Here is a 19,200-nt window from a genome sequence, read left to right on the forward strand (position 1 = left end):
GTCCATGAGGAGGAGCTGCATTGGAGTACTTAATGCAGCTGGTGGCCACACCAGATACGTACTGTTACTTTTGATTTTGACCCCTCCTTTGTTCAGGGACACATTATTCAATTTCTGTTAGTCACATGTCTGTGGAACTTGTTCAGTTCATGCCTCAGTTGTTTAATCTTGTTATGTTCATACAAATATTTACACATGTTAAATTTGCTGAAAATAAACTCAGTTGACAGTGAGAGGACGTTTCTTTTTTTGCTGAGTTTATATAAAATATGTCTTACAGAGCCTTTCCATAAGTCCACTCAAGTTCCTTCAACTGTCTTCTGACTGTGATTAGAGCGATGTTGATGTTGTTCCGTGATGCCAGCAGATTCCAGATGGCCTTTGCCGATCGCCCATCATCTTCAACCATCAGTGAGTCGATAGCTGGAATAGTCTTGATGGAAATTGTAATGAAAAGCATTATACAAAGTAAATGTTGTATTTATTATGGTCTGACATGTCTGCAGAAATGGTGAAATTTTGTAATGCGTTTTGTTTGGTAAATATTAATTCACATTTATGGTGCCACTAAATAAACAATGAATTATTTAAATCAATAATTTTCAATATTGTTATTATTATTAAGGGAGGGTGGACAGGGAGTTAAAAAAATGAACCCCAAAAGGTTCTTCAAGGAACCATTATAAGGGGTTCTTTGAATAACCTTTTTCAAGGGTTCATCGAAGAACTTATAGGGGTTCCCCCACAGTTTCAATTTGAAGATCCCTTATAGGATACTCCAGGAACCTTTTCTTTTTAGAGTGTAGGAGCAAATGTCAGTTGTCTTTTCATAGCCGAGCATTCAGAGGTCAAGACAGCAAGTGCGTGAGAGAGAGAGCGAGAGAAAATCGAAACACATACAGTAACGCGTGTTAAGGAGTTCTGATCTGTTATCCAACAATTAGTTTAATAGCCTGGCTACCGTGTGAAAATCCCCCCCAACAAGCAAGACTACCCGCGTGTGGTCAACTATTTCAGCACCGTTTCGTGCTGCTGAGACAAGCAAGACTACTTAGTAAACATAAACCTTCTAAAACAGTTTTTTTAAACCCTGCATTATAATTGTATAAAAGCACCTTAGATATGAATTTAGAATCCTCTAAATGTAATTAGATCTACTACTGTCAAAGGACATTTTATGGATCTGCCAGTATTTCCATTTAGAGATTCTGGTAAAGAAATGTGCATGTAGAGGGGTAACTTTCTTCACCAGTTCTCTTACCATTTTGTACAATTGTGTGATTAACCTACCAGTTGGTGTAACCGTAATGTTAATTCTCTTGAGAGGAATTTTGCTCCTCACAGTACTAGTCACAAAAGTGCTCCCAAAATAAAACTCCTGGTTGCACAGCTAAATACTTTGTTTCATATGCGACCAAATTGGTTGCACCTTAGAGCCCTGGGTGAGAGTAATTGACAGGAAAAACAGCTCACCCCTTCAGAAATAAAAGTGCTGAATCTGGGAAGCATCTGGTAGAGCCCGGGGTCTGTGGCGATACTCTGTAGAGCCTCCTGAAGGAGAGGAGAGACATACTGGGTCAGAGAGATGATGTGATGCGAAAATAAGAAAACCACACACGCACGCACACATACACTACCGTTCAAAAAGTTTGGGTTAGAGTGTCTTGTTTGAGAAACAGACGCCTCACAAGTCCTCAACTGGCAGCTTGATTAAATAGTACCTGCAAAACACCAGTCTCAACGTCAACAGTGAAGAGGCGACTCATGGATGCTGGCTTTCTAGGCAGAGTTCCCCTGTCCAGTGTCTGTTCTTTTGCCCATCTTAATCTTTTCTTTTTATTGGCCAGTCTGAGATAAGACTTTCTCTTTGCAACTCTGCCTAGAAGAGGAGTAGTACACAGCGTTGTACGAGATCTTCAGTTTCTTGGCAATTTCTCGCATGGAATAGCCTTCATTTCTGAGAACAAGAAAAGACTGACGAGTTTCAGAAGAAAGTTATTGGTTTCTGGCCATTTTGACTGTAATCGAACCCAGAAATGCTGATGCTCCAGATACTCAACTAGTCTAAAAGCGGACAGTTTTATTGCTTCTTTAATCAGCAAAATGGTTTTCAGCTGTGCTAACATAATTGCAAAAGGTTTTTCTAATGATCAATTAGCCTTTTAAACTTATAAACTTTCATTAGCTAACACAACGTGCCATTGGAACACAGGAGTGATGGTTGCTGATAATGGGCCTCTGTACGCCTATGTAGATATTCCATAAAAAATCTGCCATTTCCAGCTACAATAGTCATTTACAACATTAACAATGTCTACACTGTATTTCTGATCAATTTGATGTTATTTCAAAAACAAGGACATTTCTAAGTGACCCCAAACGTTTGAACGGTAGTGTACATAACAGGTAACTGCCAAAATAAATGAAACACTAGTGCAAATGAGGGACACAGAGCACAAAACATTAGGAACACCTTCCTAATACTGAGTTGCACCCCCTTTTGCCCTCAGAACAGCCTCAATTCGTCGGGGCATGGACTCTACAAGGTGTTGAAAGCATTACACAGCGATGCTGGCCTATTTTGACTCCAATGCTTTTCACAGTTGTGTCAAGTTGGCTGGATGTCCTTTGGGTGGTGGACTATACTTGATACACACAGGAAAATGTTGACCACCCCGCTAACTAGCTAGCCATTTCATATCGGTTACACGAGCCTAATCTCGGGAGTTGATAGGCTTGAAGTCATAAACAGCTGCTGGCAAACGCACAAAAGTGCTGTTTGAATGAATGCTTACGTGCCTGCTGCTGCCTACCATCGCTCAGTCAGACTGCTCTATCAAATCATAGACTTAGTTATAACATGATAACACACAGAAATACGAGCCTTAGGTCATTAATATGGTTGAATCCGGAAACTATCATCTCGAAAACAAGACGTTTATTCTTTCAGTAAAATACGGAACCGTTCCGTATTTTATCTAACGGGTGGCATCCATAAGTCTAAATATTCCTGTTACATTGCACAACCTTCAATGTTATGTCATAATTACGTAAAATTCTGGCAAATTAGGCGGCCCAAACTGTTGCATATACACTGACTATGTGTGCAATGAACGCAAGAGAAGTGACAATTTCACCTGGTTAATATTGCCTGCTAACCTGGATTTCTTTTAGCTAAATATGCAGGTTTAAAAATATATACTTCTGTGTATTGATTTTAAGAAAGGCATTGATGTTTATGGTTAGGTACACATTGGAGCAACGATACGCACCGCATCGATTATATGCAACGCAGGGCACGCTAGATAAACTAGTAATATCATCAACCATGTGTAGTTAACTAGTGATTATGATTGATTGATTGTTTTTTTTATAAGATAAGTTTAATTCTAGCTAGCAACTTACCTTGGCTTACTGCATTCGCGTAACAGGCAGTCTCCTCGTGGAGTGCAATGTAATCAGGTGGTTAAAGCGTTGGACAAGTTAACTGTAAGGTTGCAAGATTGAATCCCCCGAGCTGACAAGGTAAAAATCTGTCATTCTGCCCCTGAACGAGGCAGTTAACCGAGGCAGTTAGGCCGTCATTGAAAATAAGACTTGGCTAGTTAAATAAAGGTGGAGAATTTTTATTATTATTTTTTTTAATCTGCCAAATCGGTGTCCAAAAACACAGATTTCCGATTGTTATGAAAACTTGAAAATCGGCCCTAATTAATCGGCCATTCCGATTAATCGGTCGACCTCTAGATTCCACACAGGTGTGGTTAAGCAAGTAACATCCTATCATGCTTAGGGACATACAAATGCCCAGTTGACCATTATTTAGGCTACCATGGCTAGAAGAGCGACTTTTAAAACCTTCCCCAACCAGAAACCGTGGATTGATGGCAGCATTCGTGCACTGAAAGCGCGAATCACTGCTTTTAATCAGGGCAAGGCGAACGGAAACATGACCGAATACAAACAGTGTAGCTATTCCCTCCGCAAGGCAATCAAACAAGCTAAGCGTCAGTATAGAGACAAAGTAGAGTCGCAATTCAACGGCTCAGACACGAGAGGTATGTGGCAGGGTCTACAGTCAATCACGGACCACAAAAAGAAAACCAGCCCTGTCGCGGACCAAGATGTCTTGCTCCCAGACAAACTAAACAACTTCTTTGCTCGCTTTGAGGACAATACAGTGCCACCGACACCGCCCGCTACCAAAACCTGCGGGCTCTCCTTCACTGCAGCGAACGTGAGTAAATCATTTAAACGTGATTAACGCTCACAAGGCTGCCGGCCCAGACGGCATCCTTAGCCGCGTCCTCAGAGCATGTGCAGACCAGCTGGCTGGTGTGTTTACGGACATATTCAATCAATCCTTATCCCAGTATGCTGTTACCACATGCTTCAAGAGGGCCACCATTGTTCCTGTTCCCAAGAAAGCTAAGGTAACGACTACCGCTCCGTAGCACTCACTTCCGCCATCATGAAGTGCTTTGAGAGACTAGTCAATGACCATATCACCTCCACCCTACCTGACACCCTAGACCCACTCCAATAGGTCCACAGACGACGCAATCACAATCACACTGCCCTAACCCATCTGGACAAGAGGAATACCTATGTAAGAATGCTGTTCATCGACTACAGCTCAGCATTTAACACCATAGTACCCTCCAAACTCTGACCCTGGGTCTCGACCCAGCCCTGTGCAACTGGGTCCTGGACTTCCTGACGGGCCGCCCCCAGGTGGTGAGGGTAGGAAATAACATCTCCACCCCGCTGATCCTCAACACTGGGGCCCCACAAGGGTGCGTTCTCAGCCCTCTCCTGTACTCTCTTGTTCACCCATGACTGCGTGGCTATGCACGCCCCCAACTCAATCATCAAGTTTGCAGACAACACAACAGTGGTAGGAATTATTACCAACAACGACGAGACGGCCTACAGGGAGGAGGTGAGGGCCCTCGGAGTGTGGTGTCAGGAAAATAACCACACACTCAATGTCAACAAAACAAAGGAGATGATTGTGGACTTCAGGAAACAGCAGAGGGAGCAGCCCCCTATCCACATCGACGGGACAGTAGTGAAGGTGGAAAGTTAAGTTCCTCGGCGTACACATCACGGACAAACTGAAAAAGTCCTCCCACACAACAGCGTCGTGACCACCCGATGTCACAGGAAGGCCAAAAAGATCATCAAGGACAACAACCACCCAAGCCACTGCCTGTTCACCCCGGTATCATCCAGAAGGCGAGGTCAGTACAGGTGCATCAATGCTGGGACCGAGAGACTGAAAAACAGCTTCTATCTCAAGGCCATCAGACTGTTAAACAGCCATCACTAACATTGAGTGGCTGCTGCCAACATACTGACTCAACTCTAGCCACTTTAATAATAAAAAATTGGATGTAATAAATGTATCAGTAGTCACTTTAAACAATGCCACTTTATATAATGTTTACATAACCTACATTACTCATCTCATATGTATATACTGTACTCTATACCATCTGCTGCATCTTGCCTATTCAGTTCGGCCATCACTCATCCATATATTTATATGTACATATTGTTATTCATTCCTTTACACTTGTGTGTATAAGGCAGTTGTTGTGAAATTGTTAGATTACTTGTTAGATGTTACTGCATGGTCGGAACTAGAAGCACAAGCATTTCGCTACACTCGCATTAACATCTGCTAACCATGTGTATGTGACAAATAAAATTAGATTTTGACTTGATTTGAATGGTGAACCATGATATTTTTGGACTGAAGATCTACTAATGAAAGAGAAGGATTGCCGTTTTGAATTTGGTCTAGTTTGTGTGGAAGAAGCGGAAAAACGGTTGTTATCCATCAATAATGATAAGCCACCAGGTATAGAAAACCTAGATGGGAGACTATTGAAAATGGTAGCAGACTGTATTGCAAAGTTGTGAAGATGGGGAGAGGTACACTGCATGCCCAAAAGTATGTAGACACAGTCCAACATGGGTGCTCAAACATCTCATTCCAAAAGCATGGGCATTAAAATGGAGTTGGTCCCCCCTTTGCTGCTATAACAGCCTCCACTCTTCTGGATGTTGAAACATGTAGTGGAAAGCCTTCTCAGAAGAGTGGAGGCACTTTGAACCAAATACATTGCTTTTGTTTTTTTTCATTCTGACACTGCGGGGACTTGCTTCCATTCAGCCACAAGAGCATAAGTGAGGTTGGGCACAGATGTTGGGCGATTAGGCCTGGCTCACAGTCCGCGTTCCAATTCATTCCAAAGGTGTTCGATGGAGTTGAGGTCAGGGCCAGTCAAGTTCTTCCACATCAATTTCGACAAATCATTTCTGCATGGACCTCGCTTCGTGCACGGGGGCATTGTCATGCTGAAACTGGAAAGATCCTTCCCTAAACTGTTGCCACAAAGTTGGAAGCACAGAATCGTCTAGAATGTTATTGTATGCTGTAGTGTTAAGATTTACCTTCACTGGAACTAAGGGGCCTAGCCCGAACCATGAAAAATAGCCCCGGACCATTATTCCTCCTACACCAAACTTTACAGTTGGCACTATGCATTTGGGCAGGTAGCGTTCTCCGGGCATCCGCCAATCCCAGATTCATCCGTCGGACTGCCAGATGGTAAAGCATGATTCATCATTCCAGAGAAAGTGTTTCCACTGCTCCAGAGTCCAATGGCGTCAGCCGACGCTTGGCATTGCGCATGGTGATCTTAGGCTTGTGTGCGGCTGCTCGGCCATGGAAACCCATTTCATGAAGCTCCTGACGAACAGTTCTTGCGCTGAAGTTGCTTCCAGAGGTAGTTTGGAACTCTGTAGTGAGTGTTGCAACCGAGGACAGAATATTTACACGCTACTCGCTTCAGCACTTGGCAGTCCAGTTCTGTGAGCTTGTGTGGCCTACCAATTCGCGGCTGAGCCGTTGTTGCTCCTAGACCTGTCCACTTCACAATAACAGCACTTACAGTTGACCAGGGAACCTCTAGCAGGGCAGAAATTTGACCAATTGACTTGTTGGAAAGGTGGCGTCCTATGAATGTGGCACGTTGAAAGTGACCGAGCTCTTCAATATGGGCCATTCTACTGCCAATGTTTTCCTATGGAGATTGCAATGGCTGTGTGCTCAATTTTATACACCTGTCAGCAACAAGTGTGTCTGAAATAGCCAAATCCACTAATTAAGCCATGTGGTGTAGCTATTCTATTTGTATTGTTTATTTCACAGTCTTTTGCTCATCTTTATCAAGTGTGCCAATCATTTTGGAGGAGACACATATACACACACACAACTCTTTCTTACATGCACGCGCACATACACACACACACAAATGCACACTCGATAAACAGTTGACTCACAGCTCTCTTGGCCTCACAGGACCCGACGCAGGCCTCCGTGATCTCCTTGTAGTAGAGCTGCTGTTCCACTGAGAGCTCGTGAGTACTGCGGGGCTTCATCCTCATCAGACCATCCTTCTTACCTGGGAACGGGGCGTAAAAAAACACACAGGGAAAGAGAGAGAGATGCAAACAAACGTTTATTAATTAGGAATTGCTTTTCCTTAAAATGGGGCTATCTGCAGCTGCTACATCAATTGTTGGACTTATAAGTTAATGATATGTACCCATTGATTCTTGAAGAATATAACTTAGAAATGCCTCATGAGCTTAGTTCAACTGTTGTACCCCATCAGAACCCTGTTACGTTCCCCAACAAGAAACCCAAGTCGCTCAAACAGAAAGGGGAACTAACAAAGAGTCACTGACCAACATCCAAAACAGGTGGGGTATTAGGAGGGGTTCTGAAAGACACTCATGGCAGTGTTGTCGTGGAAATATTTGGTCAATCATATTTCACAAATACCGGAGCCTGTGAGTTCAAATAGACTTTTCATTACTTCATAACAAAAGCCGAGCTGGTTCATGAATACAACTGCCTTCCAGTCTTGGCACAGACTACTTATACATTTGTCCTCCTTATGTCACACTCATAGTAACTCCTCTTAATGGCTCAATCACCTCTGGCATTTAGCCACCGTTATCATATTGCCTTCATATTAGGACATGGAACCCGTAGAGCCACAGAAAGACACAAATAGACCTGCACTCGCCTTAAGCCAGGTTCATGCATGTAGGACCATAGTAACAGACCTTGGCACTCTACAGGAATAACCATACATGTCATCCTGCTAACTCCTCTGAAAGGGACACCTTTGTTCTGGAAAAGACCCAAGATGTGTAACCACAGCAACAGTACATAGTAGGCCATAACACAGTTACAGGAATAACCAGTCGTGTCCAACCCCCAGACAGGTTCATGTCTAATGGTGTCTAATGACCCAGAGCACATATAGAGTGCACTAGTTTTGCTGGCTCCTTCTGAAATAAATAATTGCCACATATGTACTGAAAAATTCAGTGCTAGTCAACTTTCAGTGTCCACTGAAAGTTGACTAGCAACAGCAACTTAATAGACACCCACCATGAGCGCACACTAAATTTGCCCAACAAGAGGCAAACAAAAGAAAAACCTACACCAGGAAGCAAACCAAAAAGGTGGAGCAAAATGAAATCGGGGAAATCAGTTCAAGGATTGTTGGTCTAGAAATCAAAATAGGGAGAGCCAACTAAAGGTATTAACCCTCTGCATCTATTAAAACCACTGGAGCACTTGGCCAGCCACTCTTAAATAGCACCTGGGACAGCACAGGTGAAATACCTTCCCACTAACGAGATGGCAAACAGCACAGATGTAACGCATACTGACTATCGGTGCGCCCTTTGTGCTAACAAGCTATACGTGCTAAAGTCCAATCTCAAAACAAATGTAAAAACCAAAGCCTATAACAACCCAACATATAAGCTTGTTTTACGCCAAAGTAAATGTAAAAAATAAAACACTGTATAATAGCCTCAAAACATGGTTAAAATGTTGATATCTTAGATGGTCATGCATCCATATCAAATCAAATTTCATTTGACACTTGCGCCAAATACAACAGGTGTAGGTAGACCTTACAGTGAAATGCTTACTTAAGTAATATGTACATGTAGGTAGAGTTAGTGACTATGCATAGATAATAAACAGAGAGTAGCAGCGTAGAATATGGGGTGGGGGGGGCAATGCAAATAGTCTGGGTAGCCATTTGATTAGCTGTTCAGGAGTCTTATGGCTTGGGGGTAGAAGCTGTTAAGAAGTCTTTTGGACCTAGACTTGGCGCTCCGGTACCGCTTGCCGTGCGGTAGCAGAGAGAACAGTCTATGACAAGGGTGGCTGGAGTCCATCTCAAAAAGTTGTTTGAATAGCCTAAAAACGTAAGGTAGCCAGGGGACTAATAATGAGACAGAACAAACAATATCAATGGCGTACAGAACAATCTAGTTTAAGCTTATAAAAAAATGTATGATCTGTGCGAGGCGGACAAATCTCTCCATTTGAGGTTGAAAACCAAATGGCCAATAACCTATCCTCCTACTAGGTCTATCATACAAGCTTTAAGACAAATTTAAGTTGTGAATAGTAGCCTATTTCCCAAATATTCTAATACGGTTGCCCTAAAGTTGCCACTTTCAAAAAGAACGAGAATGAAAGTCGAAGTCTATAGGCTATTCTCAATCACAGCTTCATGGGAGAGAGAACAAACAGCCTATGAAGAGAGTAGGATGAGACAAAGCAATTATTATCCAGTTCTGAAGACGGTAGACTTTGCTTCTATCCAGTCCATGATTTATAAATGAATCCACTTACGGTAAGACAGCCCGTTCCTCATCAGTTGCGCCACACACACACACACACACACTTCTATAATGAAGCCCCACCAGAAAGGAATATGAGAAAAGATTTGTCTGTACTTAGCCTCTGGCTAGCTTTCAACAACATTATCTTTCATCATGATTCGTCCAGATGTAGCATACAATTTCGTACTATATAGGTGGTTTCGGCCCAACTGTGTTTTTGTATTATTATTTTTATGTTTGAGGTTGGCCAATAGGGGGCGATACCATCGTATATATCACAACGCTTTATGAGTACATAATCACGATAGGACAAAGGTTGACATCACCTAACCATAACGGGGAGCACACTTTGTTATTGTTTAAAATGCTGATTGCCACTTGAAGAATGCGTTTAAATACTGAAGAATATCTTGAATGTCATTGACATGGTTTGTTTTGTCCCACACATAAAATTAAATAAATCTCTATTTCATATTTTAGAGCAAATAATCCAAATCTACTTGTGCACGTACAATTTTAAGATGGCATACAGTACCGACACACAGACAGACGGATAGAGAGACAGTAGACATTACAAACAGAGAATACACTGACCTTTAGCCTCTGCAGATGTAGCTCCCTGGCCCTTCTGGATGGAGCCCTCCTCCTCCTGACCAGGCTTGACCGCTTTGAGAGGCTCTGTAGATTCAGTCTTCTGCTGCTCTTTGGGGGCTGAGGGAAAGAGAAGGGGACAGAAGGGTGATGGTATACAGTGCATTCGGAAAGCATTCAGACCCCTTCACTTTTTCCATATTTTGTTACGTTACAGCCTTATTCTAAAATTGATTAAATCGTTTTTTTCCCTCATCAATCTAAACACAATACCCCATAATGACAAAGTATTCAGACTCTTTACTCAGTCCTTTGTTTAAGCACCTTTGGCAGCGATTACAGCCTCGAGTCTTCTTGGGTATGACGCTACAAGCTTGGCACACCGGTATTTGGGGATTCTTTCCCATTATTCTCTGCAGATCCTCTCAAGCTCTGTCCGGTTGGATGGGGAGCGTCGCTGCACAGCTATTTTCAGGTCTCTCCAGAGATGTTCGATCGAGTTCAAGTCCGGGTTCTGGCTGGGCCACTCAAGAACATTCAGCCATTCCTGTGTTGTCTTGGCTGTGTGCTTAGGGTCGTTGTCCTGTTGGAAAGTGAACCTTCGCCCCAGTCTGAGGTCCTGAGTGCTCTGGAGCAGGTTTTCATCAAGGATCTCTCTGTACTTTGCTCCGTTCATCTTTGCCTTGATCCTGACTAGTCTCCCAGTCCCTGAAAAACATCTCCACAGCATGATGCTGCCACCATCATGCTTCCCCGTAGGGATGGTGCAAGGTTTCCCCCAGACGTGACACTTGGCATTCAGGCCAAAAAGTTAAATCTTGGTTTCATCAGACCAGAGAATATTGTTTCGCATGGTCTGAGTCCTTTAGGTGCCTTTTGGCAAACTCCAAGCGGGCTGTCATGTACCTTTTACTGAGGAGTGGCTTCCGTCTTGCCAAACTACCATAAAGACCTGATTGGTGGAGTGCTGCAGAGATGGTTGTACTTCTGGAAGGTTCTCCCATCTCCACAGAGGAACTCTAGAGCTCTGTCAGAGTGACCATCGGGTTCTTGGTCACCTCCCTGAACAAGGCCCTTCTCCCCCGATTGCTCAGTTAGGACGGGCAGCCAGCTCTAGCAAGAGTCTTGGTGGTTCCAAACTTTTTCCATTTAAGAATGATGGAGACCACTGTGTTCTTGGGGACCTTCAATGCTGAAGAATATTTTTGGTACCCTTCCCCAGATCTGTGCTTCGACACAATCCGGTCTCGGAGCTCTACAGACAATTCCTTCGACCTCATGGCCTGGTTTTTGCTCTGACATGCACTGTCAACTGTGGGACAGGTGTGTCCCTTTCCAAATCATGTCCAATCCATTGAATGTACTACAGGTGAACTCCAATCAAGTTGTAGAAACATCTCAAGGATGATCAATGAAAACAGGATGCACCTGAGTTCAATTTCAAATGGGTCTGAATACTTATGTAAATAAGGTATCTGTTTTTTATTGGTAATACATATTCGGGGGGGGGGACTGTTTTCACTTTTCATTATGGAGTATTGTGTGTAGATTGCCGAGGAATTTTTTATTTATTATTTAATCCATTTTAGAATAAGGCTGTACCTTAACAAAATGTGGAAAAAGTCAAGGGGTCTGAATACTTTCCGAAGGCACTGTATACATAGTGTAAATATACACATACTGCAAATGTGGTTGTTTGAAGAATGATGCTGCTTTTCTCAAGTAGATGATAGAGAAAGACGGACATAGACAAACACAGACAGACAAACAGACGTCTCACCTGGGGGTGGGTTCTCTGGTATAGCAGGCTGGACACCTTCAATACTTAACCAGTGAGCTGAGGAACAGAAAACAAGAGAGAGGAGAGTTACAAGAGCTTGTATGATCAACAAAATCAAAAACTGTCATAGGACGTGTAGATAACACAGTACACGTGAATCTTCTTACTCAATGCAATCAACATCAGTAAAGGTATACCTTTGAAATAGTTTAAGATAGAGATATATATATATAAATCTCTCTCTATATATATCTATATTAGTTGCGTTTTTATAACCCCCCCCCCCAAAAAACACAATAATAATACCTTTGAGAGAAACGTCAAGGGGGACTCTAGGGAGGGGTGTGTTGATGATGTCACTGAGGTCCACCTCATTCTCCTCGTAGAAGTGAAGCTCTCTCCCTCCTCCACTGGCGAAGCGGAACGGGATGAATTCCTGCGACTGGAAGCCATAGAGAGGCTGTGGAGGAGAGAGGACAGAGAGGCGGCCGCTATGAACCCAAGCACTGGGATGACTAATATTGTGATGGCTGTATAGATACAGACAAACTGAAATGGTGCAGGGACCAGTGTAGTGACTTCCATCAATAACTACAATGCCTTCGGAAAGTATTCAGACCCCTTGACTTTTTCCACATTTTGTTAGGTTAAAAATGTATTCTAAAATGTATTTAATCGTTTCCCCTCCCCTCAATCGACACACAATACCCCATAATGACAAAGCAAAAACAGGTTTTTAGAAATGTAAGCAAATGTATAAAAAAAAAATATATATATGAAATATCACATTTACGTAAGAATTCAAACTCTTTACTCAGTACTTTGTTGAAGCACCTTTGGCAGCAATTACAGCCTTGAGTCTTCTTGGGTAGGATGCTACAAGCTTGGCACACATGTATTTGGGGATTTTCATCCATTCTTCTCTGCAGATCCTATCAAGCTCTGTCAGGTTGGATGGGGAGCGATGCTGCACAGGTATTTTCAGGTCTCTCCAGAGATGTTCGATCGGGTTCAAGTCCGGGCTCTGGCTGGGCCACTCAAAGATATTCAGAGACTTGTCCCGAAGCCACTCCTGCGTTGTCTTGGCTGTGTGCTTAAGGTCATTGTCCTGTTGGAAGGCGAACCTTCACCCCAGTCTGAGGTCCTGAGTGCTCTGGAGCAGGTTTTCATCAAGGATCTCTCTGTACTTTGCTCTGTTCATCTTTGCCTTGATCCTGACTAGTCTCCCAGTCCCTGAAAAACATATCCACAGCATGATGCTGCCACCACCATGCTTCACTGAAGGGATGGTGCCGGGTTCCCCCCAGACGTGACACTTGGCATTCAGGCCAAAAAGTTCAATCTTGGTTTCATCAGACTAAAGAATCTTGTTTCTCATGGTCTGAGGGTCTTTAATGCCTTTTGGCAAACTCCAAGTGGGCTGTCATGTGCCTTTTACTGAGGAGTGGCTTCCGTCTGGCCACTCTACCATAAAGGCCTGATTGGTGGAGTGCTGCAGAGATGGTTGTCCTTCTAGAAGATTGTCCCATCTCCACAGAGACACTCTAGAGCTCTGTCAAAGTGACAATCGCTGACCAAGGCCCTTTTCCTCAGATTGCTCAGTTTGGCCGGGCAGCCAGCTCTAGGAAGAGTCTTGGTGGTTCCAAACTTTTTCCATTTAAGAATGATGGAGGCCACTGTGTTCTTGGGGACCCAGATCTGTGCTTCGACACAATCCTGTCTCGGAGCTCTACAGATAATTCCTTCGACCTCATGGCTTGGTTTTTGCTTTGACATACACTGTCAACTGTGGGACCTTATATAGACAGGTGTGTGCCTTTCCAAATCATGTCCAATCAATTGAATTTGCCACAGGGGGACTACAATCAAGTTGTATAAACAGCTCAAGGATGATCAATGGAAACAAGATGCACTTGACCTCAATTACGTGTCTCAGAGCAAAGTGTCTGAATACTGATGTAAATATGTTATCTGTTGTTTTTGCAAAAACGTTTAAAAAACTGTTTTCGCATTATGGGGTATTGTGTGTAGATTGCTGACCATTTTATCCATTTTAGAATAAGGCTGTAACGTAACAAAATGTGGAAAAAGTCAAGGGGGTCTGAATGTTTTCCAAAGGCACAGTATACCACCAATTGATTGATATCATTAAATTGACAAGTCTGCTTATGCAAATTAAACCTGAAATGCTCCTTTCAATATAGCCTATATACTGTACTTCATTGAGTACAACTACAGACCAGTATCCCTTCTTTCTTTTCTCTCCAAAACTCTTGAACGTGCCGTCCTTGGCCAGCTCTCCTGCTATCTCTCTCAGAATGACCTTCTTGATCCAAATCAGTCAGGTTTCAAGACTAGTCATTCAACTGAGACTGCTCTTCTCTGTGTCACGGAGGCGCTCCGCACTGCTAAAGCTAACTCTCTCTCCTCTGCTCTCATCCTTCTAGACCTATCGGTTGCCTTTGATACTGTGAACCATCAGATCCTCCTCTCCACCCTCTCCGAGCTGGGCATCTCCGGCGCGGCCCACGCTTGGATTGCGTCCTACCTGACAGGTCGCTCCTACCAGGTGGCGTGGCGAGAATCTGTCTCCGCACCACGTGCTCTCACCACTGGTGTCCCCCAGGGCTCTGTTCTAGGCCCTCTCCTATTCTCACTATACACCAAATCACTTGGCTCTGTCATATCCTCACATGGTCTCTCCTATCATTGCTATGCAGACGACACACAATTAATCTTCTCCTTTCCCCCCTCTGATAACCAGGTGGTGAATCGCATCTCTGCATGTCTGGCAGACATATCAGTGTGGATGACGGATCACCACCTCAAGCTGAACCTCGGCAAGACGGAGCTGCTCTTCCTCCCGGGGAAGGACTGCCCGTTCCATGATCTCGCCATCACGGTTGACAACTCCATTGTGTCCTCCTCCCAGAGTGCTAAGAACCTTGGCGTGATCCTGGACAACACCCTGTCGTTCTCAACTAACATCAAGGCGGTGACCCGTTCCTGTAGGTTCATGCTCTACAACATTCGCAGAGTACGACCCTGCCTCACGCAGGAAGCGGCGCAGGTCCTAATCCAGGCACTTGTCATCTCCCTTCTGGATTACTGCAACTCGCTGTTGGCTGGGCTCCCTGCCTGTGCCATTAAACCCCTACAACTCATCCAGAACGCCGCAGCCCGTCTGGTGTTCAACCTTCCCAAGTTCTCTCACGTCACCCCGCTCCTCCGCTCTCTCCACTGGCTTCCAGTTGAAGCTCGCATCCGCTACAAGACCATGGTGCTTGCCTACGGAGCTGTGAGGGGAACGGCACCTCCGTACCTTCAGGCTCTGATCAGGCCCTACACCCAAACAAGGGCACTGCGTTCATCCACCTCTGGCCTGCTCGCCTCCCTACCTCTGAGGAAGTACAGTTCCCGCTCAGCCCAGTCAAAACTGTTCGCTGCTCTGGCACCCCAATGGTGGAACAAACTCCCTCACGACGCCAGGTCAGCGGAGTCAATCACCACCTTCCGGAAACACCTGAAACCCCACCTCTTTAAGGAATACCTAGGATAGGATAAAGTAATCCTTCTAACCCCCCCCCCCCCCCTTAAAAGAGTTAGATGCACTATTGTAAAGTGGTTGTTCCACTGGATATCATAAGGTGAATGCACCAATTTGTAAGTCGCTCTGGATAAGAGCGTCTGCTAAATGACTTAAATGTAAATGTAAATGTAATTGAGGTCCTGCAAAAAGTTCTCCAAAGAAAGAACCATTTCTCCATGATGGCGTAGTATAGTCCCCCTCACCTCTACATTCTTCAGTTTAAGAGCGTGATCTATGTCGCTGGTCGTCAGTTTACATCTCTTTCCGTGGTGCATAAACTTCAACGCATCCTGGAAGACAAAGGGAGGGGGAAAACAGAAGATATGAGCAAAGGATGAGCACATTTGAGCACATTTCATAACACAATTACCCTGTGTTCATTGGTATTGATATGAACTGAGGTGCGACATGTCAGAATGAGTCGTCCAATAAGATCACCGTTTATCATTCTCTGTTGCAAATCATTTTGCTACTGTGTGCCCTACGGAACACGGCCCTGTTCTTACCTGGGCGATCTCCTTTATTCTGTAGCTGACCTCATCGCTCAGGGCGGCACAGCTCTCCTCCTGTAGCTGCCCCACTCCTATGGACTCTGCCATGGCCTTCATTGACTCCGTGGGCAGAACCACAGTGCACTGCTTCGGCCTCCGCTCCTCAGCCATGGTGGCTGTTGGATAAGAGAGATAGCGCAGAGGTCAACGAGGAGGCATGTCAAGCTGAAAGAAAACGTACAGTTACTTATGACTATAACTACTGTTTCCTGAAGAAAGGAAACGAGGTAAAACACAGTTATGGGGAGTTTGCATGATTGCGCCTTCTACTGAAGACAATTAGAATCACGCCTGATAAGGCCGCCTTCCACAGGTGATAACCCGAAGCCCGGATGAATTCCTTCAATTCAGTACCGAGCTTCACCGAGTCCAGAACTGGGCGGTGCGGGCCGAACAGGTGTTGTACGTTGTTTCCCTCCATCAGTAAACAGTAGTTATAGTCATCTGTACGTTCCCTTTTAGTCGATCAACTCGGTTCAACACAGCTATGGGGATACAAAATCACGCCCAAGACGACCCCAGTGGACACCAAATGAAATGGTCCACGGCAGTCTACCCAGAGTTACAACCCAACAGGAAAATGTGCGGTACCCAGGTATTGCACAATCTACACACTGCCAAATTACCCTCTCCCTCTCCAGCCGTAAGCACAGTGTACGCGTGTACACCATTAGGTAATTCCTGCCTTCTGCTGTCATATGCCAGAGAAATAGACTCCACAATCCAGTGGGAGAGACGCCGTTTAGAAATGCTCAATGTACACGCGTAACGTTCGTTCCGGACATGTAACAGCCGCTGCTCCTCAGAAGCAAACAGAGGCGGCAAAAAGGGGAAAAAGCTCAAAAGCTAGAGACCTGTAGGACATCCATGACTTTAAGGGCAAAAGATGCATTAGAACGCAACGTCACCTTAGAGTCAACTTTTTTTTTTACAATGAGAACATGTGTGCCTAAGTTGACAAATGTAGATGCACACAAAGAAATTTAGGCGCCCAATTAAACATTTTGAGGTCCTAACGCTTTCTTTTTCTAGGTTCACTGGTGCTCCTAAATTAAAATCCCAGTTCGGGTCACACAGCAAAATATTTAGGCGCCCTATGCTAGTAACAGGGTTCATACACATTTGGACAGATGGAATTTCATGATTTTCCCATAACTTTTAACCAAATTTCTATGACCAACAATTGGTTGTGTTTCTATATACAAAAGTAAGCGTAATGTGGTATCAACACTGGGAGGCTGCTCTCTGATCCCATGTACCGTCTCCTGTCATTGAGCAAGGCACTTCATTCCACAAAGTAGAATGAATACCTGTTAGGCAACTGTATAAAACGCATGTGGTAAACCCTCAGTCTGGAGAGCTACTGGGTGTGCAGGCTTTTCATCAAGCCCTGCTCAAACACATCAGAGACAGTTAAATGTGGGTTGCTAAGGCATCCGCATGCTTCCCAGCCTAAACAGTTCGGCAGAGTTGGTGCATATACTAGCATGACATTATGTGGCGCTTTTGTTCGTTTTGGACTTCGGTGAGTGCACGCAAAAAAAATTCTGGCGGCAAGCTGGATTCGGGGGTCGAAGTCTATGATCCTTCGTCGGTGATTGGTCAACAGTAGGGACTCTTCAATAAAATCTTTGTTGTCATTCAACAAGAGACGACTCATTTTCATGCACATTTTTTTCATGGAGATATACAGCACCAAATATCTTAGTTAGATGTAAAATTGCACGACTAAGATCTCCTTGGCAAAATTAATGACAGATTTTGTCTTTGATTCATTCGGACTATTTTGAGGTAATGTGTACTGGCTATGCGTTTTCAAAATGGACAAACAGTACTATTGACGCTTTTTTCTCGTTTTTCAAGCTAAGGTCGTTTAAGGGAGTATGCAAGTACACGTGTTCAGTTCGGCTAGCCGAGTTCAGCTAGGCACCATCTGAACTGAAGCATGCTGACACCTTTAGAGGTGGACAGGAATAAAAGCCTGCACACCAATTAATCCACACATAAAACGGTCAACCGAATCGTTTCTAGTCATCTCTCCTCCTTCCAGGCTTTTTCATCTTTGAACTTATATGGAGATTGGCATCTAAACTTTCATAGTGTTACCATGACGACCGGCAACACAGTTCATCTTTCAATCACCCACGTGGGTATAACCAATGAGGAGATGGCACGAGGGTACCTGCTTCTATAAAACAATGAGGAGATGGGAGAGGCAGAACTTGCAGTGCGATTTGCTTCAGAAATAGAAAGGAATTCTATTTTAGCCCTTGGCAACGCACACGCTCGTTGACACGCGCGAGCAGTGTGGGTGCAATAATTGAATAACATGGATTTCAACATATATTTTGCAACGCTCGCACATGCGACGCGAGCGGTGTAGTCAAGGTATAAGGCGTGGAGATCTCCAAAGCGTTTAGCCGAGGCCAAAGCCACAAGCAGGGTGGTCTTGTAGAAGAGGATCTTCAGATCCACAGAATCCATCAGTTTAAAAGGGTTCTCACACAGCACATCCGAAGCCCAAGTGGGCGCAATAGGTTTACAAACCGGCCTGAGATGGGGCACACCTTATAAAAGAAAGTGTAACACCTATTTCTCAATGCCAGAAACTCATATAATAGTAACTTACAGCACCTCAAGAAAACATTCTCAAATTACAAACTCTTAAATCAATTGTTATAATAGTATAATGTTGTTCTAAAAGTTGGGTTTGAGGTTCTCCAAATCAGCTCTAACTTCGGTGGGGCACATTTCATCCAAGAACTTCCACAGCTATCAACAATGGTTGGAGGGATTCAGCAAGAAGTTGCTTCTCAAAGTGGATGCTATCACAACCATTAACGTGGCTTCTAAAGCATCTAAAAACAGACAGCGGCACCAGCAGAGACCGCAAGCATTATCAATGGCATGGAAATGAATCGGGTAAGTGAAAGAGCTAGCTTGCTTGCTACCTCTAT

General features: G+C 44.1%; 1 protein-coding gene across 3 annotated transcripts in view; it reads right to left on the minus strand.

Annotated features, from left to right (window-relative positions):
- LOC139536790 (transcription initiation factor TFIID subunit 6-like) overlaps positions 1 to 19,200 on the minus strand; it is a 45,148-nt gene that overhangs the window by 13,964 nt on the left and 11,984 nt on the right. For all 3 annotated transcript variants that reach the window (XR_011667396.1, XM_071337411.1, XM_071337413.1), the window contains 7 exons: positions 16,199 to 16,359; positions 15,896 to 15,982; positions 12,410 to 12,563; positions 12,104 to 12,160; positions 10,327 to 10,443; positions 7,354 to 7,475; positions 1,474 to 1,551 (listed from right to left, as the gene is read on the minus strand). Coding sequence is in view for 2 of the 3 variants with exons in the window: in XM_071337411.1 (XP_071193512.1) it covers positions 1,474 to 1,551; positions 7,354 to 7,475; positions 10,327 to 10,443; positions 12,104 to 12,160; positions 12,410 to 12,563; positions 15,896 to 15,982; positions 16,199 to 16,354 (771 nt within the window). In the remaining variant the exon portion in view is untranslated. The remainder of the gene's footprint in view (positions 1 to 1,473; positions 1,552 to 7,353; positions 7,476 to 10,326; positions 10,444 to 12,103; positions 12,161 to 12,409; positions 12,564 to 15,895; positions 15,983 to 16,198; positions 16,360 to 19,200) is intronic.

The sequence above is a fragment of the Salvelinus alpinus genome, chromosome 13, assembly GCF_045679555.1.
Source record: "Salvelinus alpinus chromosome 13, SLU_Salpinus.1, whole genome shotgun sequence".
NCBI lineage: Eukaryota > Metazoa > Chordata > Actinopteri > Salmoniformes > Salmonidae > Salvelinus > Salvelinus alpinus.